The sequence below is a fragment of the Elephantulus edwardii genome, unplaced genomic scaffold, assembly GCF_000299155.1.
Source record: "Elephantulus edwardii isolate Elephantulus edwardi_28Jun2011 unplaced genomic scaffold, EleEdw1.0 scaffold00008, whole genome shotgun sequence".
NCBI classification, from domain to species: Eukaryota; Metazoa; Chordata; class Mammalia; order Macroscelidea; family Macroscelididae; genus Elephantulus; species Elephantulus edwardii.
In genome coordinates, this window is record NW_006399758.1 from 12804947 (window position 1) to 12829728 (window position 24782).

The 24782-nt window shown below is 39.9% G+C and overlaps 1 protein-coding gene across 2 annotated transcripts in view; it reads right to left on the reverse strand.

Moving 5' to 3' along the window:
• The window catches only part of SLCO5A1 (solute carrier organic anion transporter family, member 5A1), a 209167-nt gene that overhangs the window by 74505 nt on the left and 109880 nt on the right, over positions 1-24782 (reverse strand). Inside the window, exon 4 of one of the 2 annotated variants that reach the window (XM_006880445.1) lies at positions 14758-14922. The exons of the other annotated variant lie outside the window; for it this stretch is intronic. Within the exon in view, the coding sequence (XP_006880507.1) occupies positions 14758-14922 (165 nt within the window). The remainder of the gene's footprint in view (positions 1-14757; positions 14923-24782) is intronic. 2 annotated transcript variants of the gene reach the window in all.

Here is a 24782-nt window from a genome sequence, read left to right on the forward strand (position 1 = left end):
TGTGTACCAATGAGGGAGTTTTTCTTTTGCTTTTCAAGGAGAGGAGCAAACGGGGGGGGGGGTTGTGCGGGGAGAAGGGTGCAACAATGAGTGAATGGAATTCTAAAATATCTGTAGATGTTCATTGAAATGAAAAATAAACAACCTAAATTAAAAAAAAAAAAGAGATTGCTCACAAAAATCAGACGGTTTTACAGAGTTGGGATGGTGGAATGACCAAACTGTTAGTTGCTTTATGAAAGGTCATCTAATCTCATCCTTCATTCTAGAAAAGAGGAGACGGAGGCCCAGATAGATTAAATGTCTTCATGCAATGATTCGTCAAAGTCATAATGCACTCAGTAGCAGACGTGCTCCTATTTCTGTTCCTGACACTTCATCCTTTCCACTGGGTATCTAGTCTGTTTGAAAGCTTAATACTTCTCAAGTTGTAGTCTTCAGTGAATTCTGCTCTGTGAACAAAATAAGATATTTTGCTGACTGCGATTTTCATAAGGTTTGTGGGCCACTGAGAATATCAATGATTGTAATGGGGCTAAGAATGGAGACAAATAAACAGACCTGAACTTACTGATTTTGAGTCCAGAATATTCCTTGCACGCTGGTGATGCTTGTCATTACTTGTATATGTAGGTTTGGATCCACCAGGTCCTCCTCACTAGAAAGATGGGCAATCTCCTCCCATCAGGATTTACAGCCTCTGAAACCTGATGGCAGGCCACTGTGACTCAGAATTGACTTGATAATGGATTTGGTTTTTTTACTAGAAATCAATGAAATGAAGATTTAATCCTAGAGAAATCAATGAAATGAAGATTTAATCCTAGCTCAACAATGATTCAGGGCTGAATATTTAAGAAGCCCTGGTTCAAAGTGGTTCCCCACTTTGCTGTCAGTAGAAAGGTTGATGGCTCAAACCCACCCACAGCTCCACAGGAAAAAAGATGTGGCATTCAGTTCCAATAAAGATTGCAGCCTCTGGAATCCTATGAGAGCAATTCTATTCCATTCTATTGGGTTTCGATGGGTCAGAATTCAGTTGATGGCAACAGATTTGGGTTACTAGCCATGCTCCTCTCTTACTCTTAAAATCCATTTTCTCCAAATGGTCTTTCCTATAAATGCTTTCTATATGTCCTAATTCTTAGCTTTAGTCCTCAGTTGTAGCCAGCTTCTCCTACAGAAAACCACATAAAATGGGTACTTCAGTAATTGCTAGTTGCTAGTTTCCATGCTCTTGGTTAAGTACCCCAAATTCACTGCTTCATTTGATCCTCAGGCCAACAGGAGTCTGAGGCCAACAGAGGCCAATGAACTTGTCTAGAGTCACTAGATTGAGGTGGGATCTCTCTATATGTTCTTATCATTGCTTCTCCAGCACCTTACACAGTTATCAGCCCCATAACAGATGCTTTAAAATATCTGTACATGGATAGATAGATGAATGAGTGAGATGTAGAGATAGATATATCTCTAAACTCATCCTTTTAATACTATGTTCTATGTAGTACACAAAACCAAAAAGTTGGAGCACAGAGAATTAGCCCAATAAAACTATTAAAGTATTAGAAGTTTCTGTAAGAATCAGCTCAATCCTTTTAAGATGTGCTTATATTACGGATTTCTAGTTGTGTAGTCTGCAAAAATCTGTCCTAGAAGCTTGGTTCCATCAGCTCCACACCGTAGCATGGACACTGCAGGGTGAGTGCGAGGCGGGTACATGATCCATGGGCAGCCCTGGAGTGGGGTCTGGCAACCATCACTGCTTCTGCCAGTGCCGCACAGAGGCATATTGAAGGAAAGACCAAATTTGATTTGCAGTCTTAGAAGATAGGTAGATTTTTCTCAGATTATGTCTTTTGATCTTTAGGATTAATCTGAAGGTAAAATACTGGCAGGGAGATATGGTAGGACTATATACATAAAAAAATACACTCACAACCTCAGAGAGTTGCTCCCCACCCTAGAATGAGCTTCTCTGCTATTAACAATGCCAACTTTTCAGGAGTAAGAACTCCTTGGATGGGACAAATGGTTAAACATTCACTGCTAGTAGAAAGACTTGACTCTACTCAGAGATGCCCAGGAAGAAATGTGTAGCAATCCACCTCCAAAAGGTCACAGCTTCAAAAGCCTATGGAGAAGCTGCATTCTGCACAGACAGGGTTCTCATGAGTTGGAATCGATGTGGCAAACAAAGTTCTTACTGGTAGTTTACAGATAAGGAATCCCAAGGGCGAACAATCAAGACACTTGAATGCTAACAAAAAGGATAAGGTTCTACACCACACAGAGGTTCTTAAACCTACTGATCTACTTCAAAATAAATATCCAGCCTCTGAAAACCCTATGGGAGCATGGCTGTCCTCTGACACACATAGGATTATCCTAAGTCAGAGCTGACTTGATAGCAACTAATTCTTAATGTCCAGGTGTTGTTGCTATTGTTGTCATGTACGATCGAGTCAGAACTGATCCATACCTGACCCTCAAGCAGATTTTCAGAGGCAATAAATGGCCTCTGAATGGGAAAGACTGCCCATCCTCCTCCCAGGAAGCAGCTGATAGATTTGAACCTCATGCCTTTGCAGCTATGTATTGCCACTAAGCCATTAGAGCTTCCCTGTGGAGATAGTGGTCTCCGAATACCATTATCCATCACAGAGAATCAGGACTCCTTGGAAGAATGTGACTGATATAGGAAATGTAGACAATAAGCCTGTTCTCTTTTGTCAGGCCAGAAACCACAAAATTCACTAGTTAAAGGGTGTAGTAGGACCTCCCACCAGTCAAAGATTGGACAACCTGAAGCCTAAAAAACATTTGAAAAATAACAACTGCAATAGATTAAATAGATAAAAAGTCATACACTAATAATGATTATTTTTAGACATGTATTGGTCAATAAGGGAATTTTCTACAAAATATTTTTATACTAAAAATTAGTAAATAAAGAGAAAGAATCAGACAAGCAACCGTGGCCATTTGGGGAAGTGGCCAAACAGAAAACAGGTCATTTGGGGACCGATTTAGAGCAATTAAAAAGGGAAAGAGGTTGAAGCACCTCAGTAACACAAATATTCCTCCTCACTCCCCTAGTGTCACCACGACCAAAGGTTTCTGCTACTTTACATTTATGATAAAAACTAAAATTGGGAGATCCAAGATGGCAGTCGAGGCAGAGACCGCATGGTGAGCTGTGGGAGCAGCGAACCACTTAAAGCAGGCCCATTATGGCCTTCCACAGACCTAGGCTTATTGATAATTGAACACTTAAACAGTTGATGACTGGCCCTCAGTGAAGATCGAGGCTCAACAACAGGAATTCACGGATTCCCAAGGAGAAATGGGCCAAAGAAGACAATTACCTATGCATTGGACAGGCCAAAGAAGACGATTACCTATGCAATGGATTGCTGAAAGGCACTGTGAATCTGATAACCTTAACAGTGGCAGCATGCACAAGAGGACAGACATCCTAAATGCACCACATATTTTCTTCTGTTGAATGCTTCTGCCAAAAGATGGTTAGACCTGGAGGGAGTCTGTTCACAATTCTCAGGTTCCCTTTGTCATATATAAAGGGGGAGGGCAATGGCACCTACTTCAAAATATAGTATGACCACTTATGGGGGGGGTAAAAGTGGCAGTGCTGGAATTGGAAACACTATCCTTGACCACAGAGACCTCAGTCAGGCGAGGGGACCAGACTGGGGTAGGGGCAATTGGAGGGAGAGTATACCAGCCAGCTCCTGGGGGATGTTGCCCTGCTCAGGATGGGCTGCCCTCAGCCCCCGGCTCGGGGCGAGCCGTCGTGGCCCTCTGCCCGTTGTGGGCTGCCCTTGGCCCCCAGCTCAGGGTGAGCTGTCGCGGCCCTCAGGGTGAGCTTCTCAGTCCCCAGATTGTGCCATTGTCCCCAGACTGACCCCTGGGTGGGGAAGGAGAAAAAAAAGAGAGAGAGAGATGGGGGGGAAGAATGCCTAGGGTATCCAATGTTACCTAGGCCACCTCCTGCCACCCTCCCCCCCCCAGTAAACCTGAAAGCAACACCCTCAAAGCCCTTCTATTTGTAACTCACAAGGTTGTTCTCTCTAGGTTTGCTTTGCTCCCTTTCCTATAGGTAACCTTAACTCTGAGTTTTACTCCAGAATTGACCCTGAACCCAGTGCCAGTGACAAAAAGGAAATACAACTGACAGCTAAGGAAGCAAAGGAGGATGGAGTCTCTGGGTTCAACCAGCCATCCCCACTGGACCCACCCGGGAAAACACTTTGCAGTCCAGAGGGGAGCACATGACAGGAAAATATCTTCTAACAGAGCAAGAAGGTAAGCAGCTTTAACCCAAGACCACCGGTAAGGTGATAAAGCATCCTCCCTTCCTCCTTTACATCTACACCCCTGTTCAGCATGAAGAAGCCAGAGAGTCGGCATCCAATTCCCAAATCAATAAGACAGTTGGTTTAATTACTATTGGAAAATGCTTGTCATTCCTCTGTAGCATCTGGTCCCCACTGGACCCTCATCCTTTCCTTCACCTGCTCCCCCCACCGACCAAACTGTGCAGCTCTGCAACTGCATCCTGGCCCATCCTCACCCTTCTGCCCCCAACCCTCACCTCCTTGTACCCCCAATATGTTTTTCCCAATAAAAAAATAAATAAATAAATAAAAACAAAAAAATTAAAACCTAAAATTGTTCCTTCTCACAATTCCACTTGAATATATTACTTCTCTTAACAGATGGGCTTTAACAAAATGTCTTATACCCACTCACTCTAAATTAGACCAGTATAAAGTTTGTTTTAAAACTAACTGAAAACCAAAACCCTAGCAAAACAGGAATGATGATTTAAATTTAACATGGTATCACAGCTCAAAAGAGAAAGCTAAGGTTTATTGAATACCTACCATACAGAATTACCAGTTATAATGATCTCATGTTTTTTATTAATTTTAATAAACATTTACAGAGGTTTTGGATTTCCATTCATTCATTGCCGCACTTTTCTCTCTGCCCACCCCTGCCCACCAGTTCGCTCCCCTCATTTTTTTACATTAACCTGATTGCTCATATATGAGAAAAGGAGACTCCAAATTCGTGGCTTGACTGAAATTAGTTAAGTGACAGTCTGAGATTCAAAGAGAGGTCTGTGCACTGCATTAGGCTGCCCACAGCCAAGGAAAATGGATAATGCTGATGCTTGTCATGGTCAGCAACATCACTAAAAATATCACAGTGATGAATCGGTCAGTCATCAGCCTCTAAGAAAGTAATGTACTCTACGAGAAAGATGAGAAGAAATGTTGACACAGTACGCGTGAGCTTGGCAAATCGTTTAAGATGTTAGTAAAGGGAAAAAAAATTATGATGCTCATTTAAGTCAAAGTTGTTTTTCAATGTAGATAACCGAGATCTATATAGAAAACAGGATCTATCTAAAGTCCCACTGGTTAGTGAGATGAAGGCAAAGACGCTGTCCATGTCATGCAGCCCCTGGAGGCAGCTCGCAGGGGTCATTTCCGCTGTCTTGCTGAATTAAGAGAGTGTCCCTGCTTGGCACTGATCCCTGGGCAAAGCACACAATATAGCAGTGGAAAGGGTTACTTTATAACCAAAGGGGGCTCTGGTGGTTTAGTGCATCAGGAAATGCACTGCTACACCAAAGGCAGCACCTCTCTGGCTCCAAGGGAGAAAGTAAGTCATTCTCCTCCTGTGCACTTTTACAGCCTCTCCAAAACCTGACTGAGGGTCAGAGTCAGTTATGTCTGAACTTTATAATCAGAGGGAGCTGTAGTGGCAGTAGTTCACAGGAAGTGGAGCTGCTAATCCACAGGCAGTGCCTCTCTGGGAGTTCAAATCCACAAAGAGCTCCACGGGCTGTCTCTTCCTGGCCCATTTACAGCCTTGGAATCCCACCAGAGTGCCAGCTACTAACTAACACTGAAGAAAAACAAATGGAATTCTGTGTAATGAATAACTCTCTACCCCAAAGACAAAAGGACTATTTTGTTGTCTTTAAAGTCCTAATAGCCTCTATTCATCTCGAGACTATTTAAAATTATATTAATGAGAAAACTAGCAGCTGCGAGCAATGAACCTCCCTCCTCTCTTTCAAAGCACATACTATGTTGCATGTGGTTTCCACATGTCTCAGAATCCAATGTCATCACCTGACCTGGGAGGTAGCCAATAATACTCAAGTGCATACCTAATGCACTCCATCTGCATCTAAAGTTTTAATTGCAGCCTCCCTCCCACCTGCAGAAAAAAAAATCTAAGTATGTATATATAAAATTAATGCAAAAATGGATTGTTTTAAAGTACTCAAAGAACTGAAAGAGCACCAGTAACAGTAGCTAATGCTTTAACACTAGTTGAAATAAAAAATAAAATTTAAAAAAAACAGTAGTTAAAGTATATGACTGCTAAATGAAATGTTAGTGGTTAGAAATGTTCTGCTCTACAGAGAAAGATGTAGTAGCGTGATTTCATAAAGATTTATAGCCTTGGAAATCCTATGAAGCAGTTCTATTCCTTCCTATAGAACCACGATGAGTCATGACCTGACCACAGTGGGTTTACATAACTAGGCTGCTAACACCCTCAAAAAGATGAAGCAAGTCAAAGGCTATTCATGTCTTCCTTGCAACGAAGGTACAAAAATTTCCTTTTGTTTGGGGTGATGGTAATTACTCAGAAATACATAATGATGACAGTTGTAAGAAGATGGGGGAGAATCTAGAAAAAACTAATAATCACAATAATGTTGTTGTTGTTATGTGCCGTCGAGTCGTTTGTGACTCATAGCGACACTATGTACAACAGCCCTAAACCCTGCTTTATCCTGTGCCAATCTCATTGCCTCTGACACCCCCATCCCGATCACCCCAGTCACTGAATCAATCCACCTCATAGAAGGTCTTCACCTCCTGAGCTGTCCCTCCACCCTCCCAAGCATGATGTCCTTCTCCAAGGATCTGTCTCTCCTTACAATATGTCCAAAGTATGTCAGACAAAGCCCCAGAATCCTTGCCTCCAAGGAGTAGCCTGGTTTAACCCTCTCCAGGATGAATCTGTTTGTTTTCTTGGCAGTCCAGGGTACATTCAATACTTTTCTCCAGCACCACAGCTTAAAGGCATCAATTCTCCTTCTATCTTCCCTAGTCATTGTCCAATTGGTAGCATCACAACAATACATGTAACAAAATTGTTCAACACAACCACACATAGCAATTCACTGCCATCTGGGTGGAGCCAACTGACTCTAGCTGACCCTGCCTTGAGTTTCCAAGGCTGTAAATCACACGGGAGGGGATTGCTCATCTTTTTCGTAGCCTCTGATGGAGTAGAACTTCCAGAGAGGTATGGCCTTTGGATTAGAAGCAAAATTCTTTTAGGATAAAGCCACCAGAGCTCTCTGGTAACCACAGGCATTGCCAAAGGCTGCAGTGGCTGCAGTGATTAATGTTATGTGTCAGTTTGTCCAGGCTCTGATTCTTAGCAGTTTGGCAGACATTGTACTACCTGCTCTTCCATAAACTAATCTGCCATTTGAGGATCTTGTGCAAGCAGTCAATCAGTTGAACTCAAATCTACTGAATATCAACCATTTTTCAGTGGGGTGAGGAGAGGCCAGTGGGTTGCATCCAGTCTCTAAAATATGTAAGAAATTTAGGTAAAGCTTGCTCTCTCCGGATCCTGAATCTGACTTGTGATGTTCTGGCCTCTGGTTCTTAGGACATGAGCCAGTAGCCTGATATTTGACCTGAAGATTTGGGGATCTGTCTGCTCCTACAGCTTCCAAGAGTCAACAGCCCATATGCTAACTGAAAGGCTGGCAGTTAAAGTCCACCAGTTGCTCTAAGGGAGAACAAAAAAGGCAGTCTCCTCTCATAAAGATTTACAGCCTCAGAAACTTGCCATGAGGTAGACTTGACTTGATGGCAATGAGTTTTGGTTTTTGGTTTTATAACTATGTGGCTCAGAAGAACCCTCCAGCCTAGAGACTTTGGAATGTTCCAGCCTCCACAACAGTGTGACCCATTTCCTTGAATTTGAATACATAAAAGCATACTTCTTTGATTTTGCTCTTCTAGAAATTGAAGTCTAAGGCAGTGGTTTAAGATGTGCCAGTATTTTGGTTATATGAATAATACTATAATTACTGGGTTATATTTCTTGTTTATTGTTTTGCATCTGCAAACCAACCTAATCTCTTCACTAAAAAAAATAAGTGTCATGGTTATTAGTTATTTTAACAATAAGAAAGCAAAATGGCATTTTCCAAGGCTACTATTTTGGTAAACACATTATGGAGTTTACCTTTCAATTTGACTTTTGCTAGCCATTGTTTGACTTTGCTATGAAGATGGGCAGAAATATGCAAATGGGACATGTTAGCCTACCCAGAAGAGGACTGGCTAGTCTCACCATTAAATTGAGTCAGCTCGAATCGAGAAGCAGGTAGTCTTCTAGTATCACTGAAGAGAAAACAAGGCAATGTAGGATGGCCTTCCTCTTTCAGTTACATCCTTGACAGCAACATTATTGAACTGGAGACCCAACATGAGATTGAGCCTTGAAGGGGGAGAGCCAATATTGACAGGACAGAGAATTTTGTTGGACAACTTGGGTTAGGAAGTCAGTATTCACAAGAGTGAGAACTTGGGAGCCTGAAGGCTCAAAGCTGAGGTGCCTGCATGCACATTTTGGGAGCTGTCTTGACTATGTTCTGTTATTAATCTAGATTATAACCTTTGACTGCCTCAATATGGCCCTATGTGGTCTGTGAGCTATCACATTGCATTTCTAACCCAGCAAATCAGTAAAATTGGTGTTGAAATGAGTAGAAAGAGGTTCAGGAGCGTGGAGGACATGTGTGACCTTTTGGGTGTTGGTTTTGTCATTGATGCTGTTGAGGGGGACAATTCCCTTTTTTTAAGATAGTAAAGGTCAGATATGGCCATCTCCACATGACCCTTGTTTAGTTGGTGGGTTTTTTTCCCATACACATTTAATGTCTAAATTTGTTAGTTCTGAACACTTTAAGGATGGACTCCCAGCAGGCAAAGGTGAAGCTAAAAGATCAACCTGCTCAGCTAATGCTCTGAATTATTGCTTAACTGCAAAAGGGGTAGAAGTAGAATCTTAGAATAATCGGACTATTTCCACTATGACAGTAACATATATAACTACTACACTATTATTAAAAAAATCACATATTTATAGCTTTCATATCTTCATTGGCTTCAAGTCCAGGCTATGATAGCTGACCTTCCAGTGACTTCTTGTAAAATTACACAAGAGGAGATTACCTACCTTTCTCCTCTAGAGCCACTGCTGGATTCAAAGTGCTAGAGAGACATCACCTTTGGGCTAGCAGTGCAATTCACTGTGGATGATGCCACCAGAGTTCCCTTATATTTATATACTCCAAAGAATATAAGTCCCTAGCATTTACTGTATTTCTTTACCAAGCTATTGAAATTTCTCTAGGTGTGTACTTGCTCATCTGCAAAATGGATATAATTAATAAAATCTACTTGGTAGGTGTCGTTGTTAGGTGTCATCAAGCTGCCTTCGATTCACAGAGACCCAATGTACAATAGCTCTGAACCTTACCCTATCCTAAGCCAGTCTCATAGATTCTGACACATCTACCCCCATTACCTCAGTAACTATGTCTATCCATCTCCTCTGGGGTCTTCCTCTCCTGTGCTGTCTCTCCACCCTCCTGAGCACGATGTCCTTCTCCAAGGACCTGGCCCTCCTGGCCCTGTGCCCAAAGTATGTGAGATGGAGCTTCAAAATCCCTGCCTCCAAAGAGAAACTTGGTTTCACCCTCTTCAAGGCAGACCTGTTTGTTTTCTTGGTGGTCCATAGTATATTCAATATTCTTCTCCGTCACCACAAATCAAAGGCATAGATTATTTTTCTGTTATCCTTAGGCTTTGTCCAGCTCTATGTATAAAAACACTTGCTGTCTTCTACCTGGTAAACAATACATATCTTCAGTTATTTTATTATCATAAGAGAAATACGTGGCAGTCTGCTTCTATAAATATTCATGTCCTTGAAATCCCTGTGAGGCAGTTCCACTCTATAGGGCTTCTGGAGTTGGAACTGACTCAATGGCATGGAGTTGGTCTGGGAGTTTTATTTTCACTATTATTGCAGAATTTCCTTTCAGATTTGTTCAAGCAGTATAACAGCAACTAAATGATGTTATCACCATCTTCATAAACAATAATCTTCTTCCCTATATGACTATCTTATACTTTGCATTCCTTTGATGTTTGCAAGCCTCAGAATAAATCATTAATCATATTTTCTTTTTTTCTAAATCTATGTTTTAGTTATTGAGAATAATCATTTTTTTCTTTTATCTTGACAGAGCACCGACATAAACAGAGGAGATATTTTCTTCATTTTACAAGTAATGAGTTTTTACCTCTGAATTTTAGGGTATATAGCGAGTTGTCTAGTCATGTAGCTACTCAACAAGATTGGCAGGGCTCAAGGTCACTCGTCTTACTGCTCCTTCAATGACTCCTCCCATCACTTGATGTTTTACCAAACTATTAACTTCATAATATTTCATTTCAAACAATAAGTGTGATCCCCAGTGACTGAGCAGAAATTTCACAGTCAGGAATAATGTAACATGAACACGGGCCAGTACCACCATGGTGCAGACATATACACCAGAGGACTGAAGAGGGTAGGCTATGATGTAAAGATGACATTGTGTCACAACACCAAAGTCACCACTACCCTGACACATAGCCCCTTGTACCTGATTATGGGGTGAACCACAAGGTGCTGAGGCCCTGATCCACTCCCACCCCATAAAGCATTAGCCCTTGCCCCAGATCCTTTCTATGTCTAGCCTAGAGACTGGACACTATTTTTGCCACACTAGTCCTCATCCATTCTTGTGTGTGACCTTGCTCAAGCTGGCCCTCTAAAGGGAATAAAAGCCTTTCTCCAAACTCCAACTGGGAATATTCTATTTTCTCTTCAAATCCTCACAAAAATAATTTCTTCCATAAGACTCAACTCAAACACATACTATTCCACCAACTGAAACATTCTCTTCAGACAAAATATTGTAATAATTTATTCAATGAGCCTTTTGACCTTTATTTCCTAGATTTTCTCTCTCTTTAGTCTGTAAGCAACAGATGGTTCTCCAGGTTTTGGTCTTCCTTTCCCCTTCTCAGATGTGGATAATGAGCCCACTATGCCTTGCCCAAGACAGCATGAGTGTTCCCAACCATGTGAGCAAGCAGAGCCCAATCTCATCACTAGTGCATCACACACACACACACACACACACACACACACAAATTGCTATCAAGATGTTTTAAAAAACAACCTTAACTTGAAAACTTGGTCAAAATAAAAATGAACGTTGTTTTAAAATTCTTTTTCAGATCAATGTCTTCACTTCCCATTGTGTTCTCCATGTCTAGAAAAGCACAAGAATTCTGGTGGCGCAGTCTGTAGCTAGCTGCTCTGGTAACCCAAAGACTGTGCTTCTGGAAAGAAAGATGGGCGTTCTCCTCCCACTGACATTTACAGGCACAGAATCCAAACACGGGTCACTATGACTCAGAACTGACTTGAAGGCATTGAGTAAGAAAGGTAATCAGATAATAAAAAAACTTGAAATGAAATAAATTCTTAGAAGAATAAGGGAAACCACTGGTAGTAACTACTAGGCTACTGACTGAAAGGTTAGACATTCAAATCCACCCAGAGGAACCTCCAAAGAAAGGTCTGGTAATGTACTATTAAAAAAACCCAGCCATTGAGAACCCTATGGAGTACATGTCTAGTTGGTCACACATGAGACGGACACACATGCAGCACTGGGGTCACAGTCCCTGGGGAGCTGCTCTGCTAATCCTAAACTTGTACCTCTCTGCCAATTCTAATCCACATCAGCTACTCTGGACAAAGAGGGGCAATCTCTTCCCATGCGATTTACAGACTGGGCAACCTTCTCTCATGTGGTTTATAGCCTCTTGAAAACCCACTGGAAGGTGCGCTATGACTTGGCGCCAACTCAACAGCAATGAGTTTGAGTTCTTGGCACAATGGAGTTGCTGCTAAGTGGGGTTTGGGGGGATTTTTTAATAAACAAAACTCTAGTCAGCCACTAAGAAAGATTAAATTAACTCATTTAAAAAAACAACAAAACCCTACAACAAGGAGAGGGAATGGAATTATACTATTTTAACCATCTTACTGCAATAAGAGGGTGCTCAGGGAGTTCTGGAGGCTTAGTCATAAAGAACTGCACTGGCAACCCAAAGTACACGGTTTGAATCCACTACTTGCTCCATAGAAGAAAAACGAGTGATTTCTTTCTTTGCAACTTACTGTCTCTAATAACCCACCTAACAACAAAAATAAATGTATGTAACAAGACAAGTAGGGTGTCACCTTCTGCTCTTAATCACTCTGAATGCCACTTGACTAGCTATTATTTGTTATTTAAAAGTAAAGGAAGAGAAATGAATATGAGCTGGGAATAAAAAAAAACATTTCCATAACACAGTTAATTATCAAACACAGTCTAATTTATATTGGCAAAGACTCAAGGGACAAAAATTGCTCATGACCAAACAAACCAGAAGGGAACTGGCTCTCTGGAATATCGTTTATTAGTAATGTGAGAACATGGGCCACGTTAACTCTGTGCCTTATTCAATCCTGGAAGAACACACATATCCACACCATGGAGGTCATACTTAGTGACTACGTGGAGAAGGATATCATGCTTGGAAGGGTAGAGGGTCAGCACAGGAGAAGACAACCCCGGATGAGCTGGATAGACAAAGTGACTGTGGCAAGGGGGGCAGGTGTGTCAGAGATGGTGAGGTTGGCTCAAGACAGGGCAAGGCTCAAAGCCATTGTTCACAGGGTTGCTGTGAGTCAACTGGACGCCACATAACAACTATAACCACACTAACATGAACATCTGCAGCCAGACATTCCACGTCCAGCCGAAGCCTTGACTCAGGTTTTCCAAAGGAACAGTTCATCTAGTCTCTGTCTCTAGTTGTAAGGAAGAAAGGGCTTTGTTCAATATGTATTCAGTTCCTCCTCAGGTAAACACTGGGTTGGGTTGGGTCACAGTAGCCCCTAAGGTCAAAATGGCTCACAGGCCGGTATGGGGAAGAGGGAGAAGGGCTGATGGATACAGTTCAGTTTCCGAGTCTGGCTGGGACAAGGACACACAAGATGGACTAGGGGAGAGTCTTGTTCACAAGAAACTAAAAAAAAAAATTATAAATAAATTGGGTTTCATGGTCTAGTTCATTCTGGAAAGATTATATTCTGCCTCTTCCTCCAGGGGTTTCACAGTACACACTGTCATGCAAAAAGAGTATGAAAAAATCTTCCCTTAAATAACCCCATAATATTTTAACACAGCAGATTTTAAATGTATCTGACTATAAATTCCACTTCTAGTAACACAATTTAATACTGAAACACTGACTGGGAAATGGCTGAGCATATACTATGTGTGGTGCAAATCTAATCACAGGCAATCCTGTTTTCCCGTCCAAAAAATGCTGCTCCACAGAGCCTCAGTTTAAGTACTAAATTAGACAGCCAAACTGTGAAATGATCTCTGATTTTTAACTTAATATAAAGAAAACACATGAAAGCAAGATAGAGAAAAGTGTACGTTGAGATTGCACTTACAATGGCCCACAGCAGCCATATTCTATCAAATACTAAGGACCATGGACTCAACTGCCTGTCTTTTACGTGCAAAATGAAAGAGAAAACAAAATTGTTACCAAATATTTCATGGCAACCTCTCTTTCCACCAATGATACATTTGTAAACAATATAATTTTCCACCAATGATAGAGTTGTAAATTATATCCTTTTCCACCAGTGATACAATTTTATCATGCTTGCTAATTGTCAGATAATTCTAGCACTGCAAATTTGAATGTTAAATGACAGGAGCAGATAGGAGCCTTAATCATTTGAAAAGTTACAAATCTCCACTTAAATATTTTTAAAATGTCATTAGTATATCAAGCTTTAAAAAAAAAAAATAAAATTGTTCAAACATGTTTGGAATCACTAAGGAATTACCCAGAATAGTAGACAACAAAATATTCCCCCAATATAATGAATTTACGAGGGCCAGTTTTTATGGAAATATTTGCATACTATGAGTACCAGGGTTACATGTCTCAAACACTCAAAATCAAATTTCCCATATATATGAAAAAAAAACATGTTTTCAAGCAACAGTGATAAATCTCCTTTCTAACCAACCTCAAGTTTCTCCACTGAGTCCATGAAATGATTCCATTAAAAAGGAAAATCCTTGTACCATGGACTATAGATTTTTTTAAAAAATTTAATATTGTAAAACCTTTTTATGCCAACCCAAGAAAAGAGGAAAAGAGTTAGATATAAATTTGAATGTCATTACTTATTTTGAAAAACAAAAACAAACCCAAAAACCAATGAATCATAAAAGCACAAATATATAAAGTTTTGCCTTTCCCAAACAAAGTCTTTCAAAATGCCACATGGGGATATAAAGACACATCAACATGAAAACATTTAAGGACTTCCTCCTTCTAAACTCTTGGTGGAAAGGTTCATGGATTAACTCAACCCCTTCATGTTAGATTTCACTTTCTCTCCACACATTCTATCTCAGTTTAGCTGTCACAAATGATCACGTTTTCACGTAGCTCTACATCAGTGCCTTACCAGTATAGATGCTGGCATTGGAAGCAGGGATACCAAACTGTGACTCGATGAACTTGGGAATGAAGGTAATGAAAGCAGTTACAATGGCACTCTCAGCTGTGTATGACAAACTCACAAAAAGGAATGTCATGTTGCTTAAGATCCTGACAGCTGCTCGTGGTAGGTCTACAAAATGACAAAAATGACAAATGAATGTTATAAGCAATGGATGGGAAGGAAAAGAAAATTGAACTGTTTCTTGAAATGAACTGGAAATAGCCATTCAGCAATATTTGCCACAAGAGAATAAAAACAGAAATAAATGAATCTGAGGCCTGCTTAGAAACAATTCCCTTTATCTAATAGGTTTTGGCTTTTAATGTTCAAGTAGGATAAAGAAAAATATTTTTAGATACACATACAAATATTTTTAGAAGTAGTACCCTACCTATTGACACCTATTTCAAAAATAGTTTAAGTAAAAATTAATGTAACTCTCTAATTGATTAAAACAATGTTATACTCCATCAAACCTCAAAAGTCCCTGTAAAAGTGTAAAGGTATAAATTCTCTGTGATACAGTCTTACATTGCAGTTTCCACTTCTCCCACTTCCCCATAAATGTCCAGGGAGAATGCACTTCTGAGTTAATATGGCCTGGTCTGGTTTCGAGGATGCATGGCAGATGAAGTGGTACATAATAACGGGCACCTGGTTTCTAGGCTCATCGGGGAGTATTACATAATCATGGCTACAAGAGCATAATTGGCCAGGCCAGGCAGGTCAGATGCTCCCCAGGCAATCTGGGTGGTGGGGCAACGTGAGGAGCTTTCCAAAGAGAAAGGGAGTCACTGTGGTGGAGTTCAGATCAGTACCTGCCAGGCTGCCTCTCAGAAAGGAAGAATGGCTAGCATTTGGGGTCGGGGTTTACAAGGCTCATCCTTAAGTCTTGGCATCTATTCCACAGAGCTTGTCACAGATACATTTTATCAATGAAAGTCTTTTCACTGCAACATTACAGAGATAGTCACCAGGAGCTCTGGCGGCCTAGTGGGTAAGAAGCTGTACTGCAATCTGGAACGCAGTCCGTCCAAATCCACCAGCTGCTCTATAGGAGGAGGATGGACAAGCTCTTGATCTTAGTGGATGTGCAACTAAATGACTATTGTGACGTTGTTGTTGTTATGTGCAGTTGAGTCACCTGCGACTCATAGCAGCCCTAAACCCTGCTCTATCCTGTGCCAATCTTATTGTCTCTGACACACCTACCCCCATTACCCCAGTCACTGAATCAATCCATCTCATCAACGTCTCATCTCATCGAATCCAAGAACTTCACATGGATGCAGTAGAATTGACTGAGTAAACCATGGAGCCCACTCAAAGCTTGTCAGTTACCCCAAAGGCCCTTGAGGTGTCCAAGATCTCGTCCTGGATCACATGTTGCATTTAGAGTCTTTTTGTCTGCCTACCCTGTTGTATGTCGGGCTGCTCTAAGGCAGTCAGTCAACTTGGCAGCACCTACCAACAACAGATAGCACCTAGTTTGAATTTGTGCAGGGGTTCCATGAAAGGGAGCTCTGGTGGCCTAGTGTTAAGAAACTGCACTGCAGTCTTGAAGGCATGCGGTTCAAATCCACCAGCTGCTCTACAGGAGAAAGATTAGCAACCTCCTCCCGTGTCATTAACTGCCTCTGAAAACCCACTGGAAGGTCGGCTATGGGTCGGTTCCAACTTAAAGGTACGCAACAACAACAACAACCATGAAAGAAAGAGAAGGCAATTGTGTCTGTTAAGATTCTATCTAAGAAAACCCTATGGAGAAATAAATTCTGATAACACATCGGTTGCCATGAACTGGTTTCTACTCTACAGCAAAAGATTTTGTTTTAAGAGCATTTTGTCTGTGACTGCTATGTGGGTCTGGAGTGTTAACAGGGGAATGAGGTGAAACGTACACAGTAGGTTTTGTTTCTTTGCATAAAAATTTGTTTTTATGAAAATTCACAGTCATTTTAAAGACAGAAAGTTGCAAAAAAAGAAAGTCAGCAAGCATTAAAGGAAACCCAAGCTGGCTGCGATGGAGCCAGCCCTGTGGGTGACAAAGCAGACCTGCTACACGGGGTTTTCAGGGGCTGGAGTTTTGGGAGTAGATCACCAAGGTCTTTTTTTCTAGTTACTTCTAAGTGGATTAAAATTGTCAAACTTTCCCTTGGTAGCACAGAATGACTTGGGACACTAACTGATTCAAGCTAAATCCAATTTCAAGTTCAATCTGTTATTTGCAAGCACATGTCTCATTGCCATGCAAAGAAATATACTTTAGATAAGTTGTTATTTATAACTGTCATTGAAAAATCAAAGATGCCATAAAAAGCATAATGAGAGATCATGACTGTCATTTTTTTGAAAACTATTTAGTGCTAAGAAATATTATGAATTCAATTTTAAGGTCAAGATGATACTGAAAGCAAGAAATGCCTTGGAACAGTCATAACACAGGAATAAGATTCAGTACAATGCATTAAAATGCAAAATAATGTGATATGAAATGTATTCTATTTAGAAGCTACTTTTAAAGTATATATTAATGTCCTTGCAAGATCATAGGCTCTTTTGCAGATGCCTATCAGTATTAAAATGGCATCAGGAAAGAAGGGGAGCTTTGGTGATGGAGCCAGAAGGAGTTGCACTGGCTGACCCAAAGGCCCCCTCTGTGTTGCAGCTCAAGTCTACCAGCAGCTCCATAGAGAAAGATAGGCAGTCTGCTCTCTTCAGTCTTCTAGAAATCAATCTTGTTTCATTTATAGCCTCACAAAACCAGTTATTAATTTTAGTTTGATGGTAATAAGTGAGTAGGGAGTGAGTGATCAAGAAAGGAGGAGGAAAAGGACAATATTTCATTTACCTAGTCTATTTAGGGAGCTCTGGTGGCCTAATGATAAGAAGCTGTTCTGCAATTAAAGGAACAGCTGCTCAGTGGAAGAAGGTTGGACCATCTACTCCAGTATGATTTACAGCCTTTGAAAATCTGCTGAAGGAGTCAGCTGTGAGTCAGTTCTGACCCAAGGGCAAGCAGCAATAAAAACAACAAGCCTATCTGGCTAGATATGGCAAGGTTCAGATCTGTTGTTATGGACAGCTTGAGTTAAGGTGGACTCAAGTGGTGCTTTGTGTGCCTGAAAGACACTGTTTCCTTAAGAAAAATAGCTTTAAATACTGAAGTGTATTCAATGTTGAGCTAACAGGAAGTTTGATAGTTTGAGCCTCTGAGACATTCTTTGGGAGAAAAGAAAAGACATGACAGTCAGTCTCCCTCCAGAAAAGACTTACAGCCTCAGAAACCTGATGGAGGGTCACTAGGAGTCAGAATAGCAATGGGTTTGAGGAAGTGGGCAAGAATATTACCAGAGAAACATAGCACAAGGGGACATTTCTTCATGATTCAAGACCATACTATGATTAGTAATTTCCTGTCAGCTTTAGCACATTTTTAACCTCCCTTCATTTTTCTAATTTTTTTCTTTTTTTTTTTTAAGATTGTATTGCAAGAAAATTTATTACCCAGTATGGGTTGTCTAGGAGCTCTGGTGGCATAGTCAGTGGTTCAAACCTATGAGCTGACTATTGAAGAAAGATGGTGGATTCCGTCTGCTGCTATAAATATCTGCAGCTGTAGAAACCCTATGGGACGGTTCTAGTTCATTTGTTGTGTTGTTATGAGCCAGAGCAGACTTGATGGCAGTGAGTCTGCAAGCTGTATGTGTGCTGGGTGTTACCTGCTGACACTATTGCCACAACACGTGCTGTACTTGCTTCTAAAGAGCCCTTCTAAAAATAGATGCAAAGCTTCCAATTTTGTCCTTTTGATTCTTTTTAAATACTAAGACTGAGGGTAGAATGAAGAGTAGTAATAGTTTTAGCATCATACAAAATACACCAATTAATATTATGAAGCAGTTGACTAAATTTTAACACCTTGAAATGTACATTTATATTCAACATAAACAGCAACCATTAAGTACCGGGAAAATATACTGATCCCTCTTCATAGTTTTCATAATTTTTATGTTGATCTTTTCAAACAATTATTTCTTCTGATGGAAAAAGCATTTATCTGGAGTTCAGCGGTACGATCAGTTTATTTTTCTATTTAAATTTGCATCACAAATATTTGTATTACAAAATTTAAAAGTATTTCTATTTGAGGATGAGATTGGAGAAGATTTTTATTTTCTTATATTTTAGGTACTTCTTAAGTTTTTATCATTAATAGATTTTTGTAATTTTTTTAAAAACCTGTAATTTTGTACAGGAAACATATAATTTCTAAAAGACATTTTTTTCTGACTTGGGAACTCTGTACTCTGCTTTGTCCTCCTTGAATGACCACATCTCTATCTCAGTACTTAACAGACGACATTATGTGTATTTTCCTGCCTGCCTCTCCTAGTCATGTCTTATACATCCTGAGTTCCTAGTTCAGTAGAAGTTGTCCAGTAAAAATATTTGTGAAAGAAAGAAAAAGAAGGAAAGATGGCCTCCTAAACAGCTACCACTAGCCACTTATTTAAATAGTTAGAATTCTACTTGAAAACCAATGTCATCTTTTCCTATAGTTCTTAGATACTGACAATTTCTTACATCAAACTGGAACTTGAGGGAAGTGGTGTTTCAACATACAGATACAGAGTTGCTTAGATGGCTTAAAGTCAAGCTGTCTCAGCTTTAAACAAGGCATAGAACTTACACCAGGCACAAAGAAACCAAGAGTAAAAGTTGGGGAGGAGGGGGAAAAGGCAAAACAGAGTGAGTGAGGGTCACTGTTATACAAAATGTTGGGATTTTTATCAATAGATTATTGACAAGATGGTATATGAAATTGTGAGGAGAACAAAGGCTTCCTCCTCGATGGGTAAGGAAAGGCTTCTGCAAGGTGGTTGGAGGAGCCAGCAAGGGGGCCATTATGGGATAATGACTGTATGATATGATGTAGCTGGATGAGGCCATGAGAGTGAATGTTCTTGCTGTTGCAAATGAGCGTTTTTAAAAACTATTCTATCAAGTTCTTAAATTTTCTCCTTTTGTAAATACTTCATGAAAGCATTTTCTTTTTGCTATAATTGTAATTCTTATTGTTTTTATGCTTTTAGAATCTTTGACACATAAAAGTTGGTTGTGACAGATTGCTACCATGCAGTGAAGACTTTAGTGACTTCTAACGGGCATATTGCCCATACAACTTCTCAGTGCTTGTTAGCAGGACCGTAATGAAGCCTCGTCCATTAGTCAAATCCCTTGCTTTTACAAAAACAAAGTTGCTTTTGTAAATAATATGGCAACAGAGTACCAAATGTTTCCAATCCCTGTTCATTTTCTTAGAAACTAAAATGGACAATCTCCTTCAGTGGGATTTACCGCCTTTGAAAATTGAGTGGAGGGTCAGCTGTGAGTCATTTGTGATTTGATAGTGCATAAAAACAATGGTCCTGCTCAACTCATGGCAATAATCAACAATAACAACAACAAGATTTAAAAAGGCATTTGGTCACCAGTATGGAGCTGGAATCCAGTTTAAAAAGTCATCTGGCAACAATGAATGAATGGAATTCCAAAATCTCTGTAGATGTTCATTGAAATGAAAAAATAAAGAAATTAAAATATAAAAAAAAAAACACAATGGTCCTATGGCTTGCCCCATGGCATAGTCTCATGAAAGTATTCCAAGCCCTTCTCCCCAACATGTTGGTTCATGCCATTCCTTGCTTATTTAGAAAGGAATGGAAAAGTCTAGATGACTTTTACCTGCCACAATCACCTTTAGGCTTAATGTACTGAAACTTAGCCTTGAACCCTATGCCTACAGATGGGTGAACTATGGCAGCTGTTGAGAACTCTCATGGCCTAATTGTAAGGAAATGCACTGCCAACCCAAAGGCAGGCAGTTTGAATCCTCCAGCAACAGATGAAAAGATGGGCAATCTCCTCCCTTACAATTTACAGCCTCTGAAGACCTAACCATGCATGAGTCATTCCAACTCAATGCCATACACAACATCGTGGACTCCAAAAAGAGCTTCCAAGGTAACTGGACATAATACTATCTTAATTGTTTTAGAGTGGCACTAAATAGTAGTTTTCCGCATCTTTCTAAGTACATACTACATTGATGAGTAGCCAAGCATTCATGTCTAAAGGCAGGGACACCCTATTTGTCTTCTCCTTCTCTGCTATGCAAATTCTTCATTCCACACTTGGCTATGTCTATAGTCTCCATTGTGGGCCCCCTACTTACCTTCTACTCCTTTTCCTCTCTAATCTTCCTGTGTGCTGGCAAACACCTGTTCAAAACTCCCCAGTGTCCACTATGGGAAAAGTCTATGAAAGAATAGAACTCACCCCTCCTGAGAGGACTCTACTTCTGCTTCCCAGCCCTATCTTCAAAGCCTCTGTCACGCACATCCAACCCACCACCCACAATGCACTAGCTCAGGATTTTTCCACAATCCTCCCATCTTGATTTTCCTCATCCTGCTTCTCTGCCCACAACATTCCCCTCACTCCATCTCTCCCTACCTACATATTCCCAGTCTCTCCAGGTTTGCCTCATGTCCCATCTCTTCTAGAAAATCTCTTGCTATTTCAACTAGAGTCTTTTCTCATTCACTTTTGAAATTCCACACTACAATGTATGTGTCTGATCTCCTATCCTATCTCCTCTATGAATCGCTCCTGATACTTCAAATCAATCTTCTCTCATACCCCTCTCTGAACTCCCACACCATTATATCTGTTCTCCCTTCAGAAAAGCTATTTAATATTTTTTTCCATCTGGTATGTATTGTTTCCCTTAGTGGACTCTGAATTAAGCCCAATCATGTTTTTATCATGGGGTACTGCACATCTGCAGAGTAAATATCACGGAATTAAATCACTTAATCCTTGATCAAGCAAAATACTCTAACTTTTAATGGTCACTTTAAACCTGTTCATCACTTCAGAGTATTTCTCTAGGATCATGAGTCAAAAAATCTATTTAATGGCAAATAACAACAATTATATAAATGCATTGCACTTAACAACACAGGAGAGGGGAAAGTCCAGTAGTGGAAAACAAATCTATTTTCTTTTATTCTAATGAATAATGTGGAGCAATGTTGCTTAAAAGATTAAAAATAATCACAAAAAATAAGTGTTTTTATAATTAATCTTCAGTACAAGTTTTCTTTTGGAAAAGATTTAGAAAGCTGTTTGGTTAACTTTGAATGACTTTAAAATGTTTGCCCTCAAAGCTTAAGACAATTGATTCACTTAAATATTTCAGGTGTTTATTTTTATTTGTAAGATTCTTCAGGCCATCGTGCTTTCTGGAAAGGTGATGTAGACACGCTAAGCAGCCCACTTTTCCCTTCGTGGCATTTTAAAACAGCTTTTCCTCTGCATAATTTATAATAAGACTCTTGAAACACTGAGTCAGATTTTCTCAATGTCTGTCATTAAAATGTAGGGGATAAAGTGGAAAAGATAGCATATTTACCCAGTAACAGAATTTCCCATCGGGTAAAAAACAACATACTTTTTTCAGGATGTAGGTTATTTTTCTTCAAGCATTCTATTTCATTTCTTAATGACTTCCAATTTTCCTCAATTGATACTTCATACATTCCATGTTCTGATTATTACTTAATGTTTCTTCTCATTTTATGTCATATGGTATCAGCAAATAAAAAACCTGAAAGCTTTATTCCATCCACACCATTAAGAGTGACTCACTGTGAGGCACTGGTTCTTGCCCAGTTGTATTTTTTAATTTCTTTCAACCTGAAGGACTCAGTTTCTAGAACTGTATCAAATTATTGCTTTTCATAAGGTTTTACTGGCCAGTTATTTTGGAAGCAGATCCCTGATCTCTCTTTATCTATCTTAGTCTGGAAGTTCTGCTGAAATCTGTTCTTCATTGGTCAACCTTTTGGCATTTCAAATACTAGTCACCTAGCTTCCAGCAACTCAGTGCCGTATAAGCCACCACAACATGAAAAATTGACATTTTCACTACAACCCTATTATAACCATATTTATTTCTAACCAGAAAAAAGTATCTCTTGAAGTTCTAGTGTAGACCCAACTAGAAAATCCAGTACCAGTGTAAGGCATAAGGTGAGACAGTTACAGATCCTAATCCTGGGTTTGGCAACAGAAATAGGATCAGTCATCATAATTAAGGCCAAGGGTAAAAATGTCAAGGATTTATCAGAAAGACTCACTATAAAATTAGAATAGAAACAGATCCTAAAACAATTCCCAATTCTGTCAAAAGATTCTTGTTCTTCCTTCTTTTATAATATCCTAATCCATCATATTGAATAAGGACAAAAAAGGGAAACATAGCCAAACAGTATATAAATACAACTTTTATAATATTTTAAATCTCTGTCATGTTTTTTATCCCTTTTGAACCTCTATGTGTAACTGTGCATTCATTCAGAAGTAGACTCTGAGACAGTGATTTAAGGTTAAGTCATTCATTTGGGAAGTACAGGAAGCATCAGGCTGGACATGTGGACTTGATGCATGGGAACAGAAAGCAGCTCACACAGGAGCTGAGAAGCAAGGAAGCTGAGACCTGGCTGAGTCTTGGCTCTGACTAGTGATAACCGTTGCTGCTGCTGCTGCTGCTGCTGCTGTTTTTCATGCCATCAAGTCAACTGAGACTCATAAGGACCTTATGCAAATAGTTCTGAACCCTGCCCAATCCTGAGCCAACTGGGCTGCCATATCTGCTAATCTAATCTAAGTGTGCTCTACTGTACACAGGGGTTTCAAAGGCTTGTTCTTTTGGATGGTCAACACCTCTTCCTAATATGTAAGAGTAAAACTATGCTCCAGAGAATTTTCAAAGGCTGATTTCTCAGAACTAGTTTGTTGAGTCTTTCTTATGTGATCCCTTCAGGTGGATTCAACCCACTAATCTTTCAATTATAAATTCAGCATATTAATCATTTGCACTACCTAGACACTGGAAGGGAGCTCTGGTGGCTGAGTGGTAAAGAACTGAGTTGTCAACCCAAAGGAATGTGGTTCGAGTACACCAGCTGCTCTGTGGGAGAAAGACAGGCAATATCCTCCCAGGTAATCTGCTGCCCCTAAAAACTCATTAGAGGGTCAGCAATGGGTTGGTTCTGACTTGACAGTACATAACAACAACAAGGACTCTGGAAAGGAAGTCAAAACCAAACAAATAAACACACACACTGTGTCAAGTTTCTAACTCAGGCAACTTCACATGTGACATAGAAATACCATTTGACCCAGCAATTGCACTACTGGAAATAGGACCCTGAAGAAATCAGAGCTGCCATTTAAATAGATACATGCACATCCATGTTTATTACTGCATTGTTCACAATAGCAAAGAGATGGAAGCAACTCAAGAGCCCATCAATAAATGAATAGACAGAGAAGCGATGGTGTATTCATACAATGGAATACAATGCAGTACAAAACAAGGGACTCAAAATATTATACAACATGGGTGCTGTTAGAAAAGGAGCCAAGGGTGAAAGAGAGAAAAAAACTGGTCCCAAGAAACAAAAAAACCTTTATTGAATGGTCTAAGAAGGATGGCAAAATGCCCAGTTGCAGAAGAAGTAATAGGTGCCCCTGGAGGACACAATGCTGAATAAAATATCTCAGTCACAAAACGACAAATACAACATAATGCTATGCTTATAAAACAGGACAACCCCACAGGGGTTGGGAAAAAACTAAGAAAAATGTGGATAAATAATGAACATTTCGTTGGAAAATACGAAGGAAATAACTGTTTAAAAGGAATATATGATTAGGCATTATTTGCACGACAACAGTTCAGAATAGTAAAGTGGACTGTGTGTGAGGAGTGGAGGGTGGGGGAGATAATGTAACAATGAATGATTTTTTTTTTATCTGGGGGTAGGTAGGTAGAAAAATATGCAACAGTGAATGAATAGAAATCCAAGTTTTCTCTAAACTTTCATTAAAATAACAATTAAAAAGTTGTTGTTGTT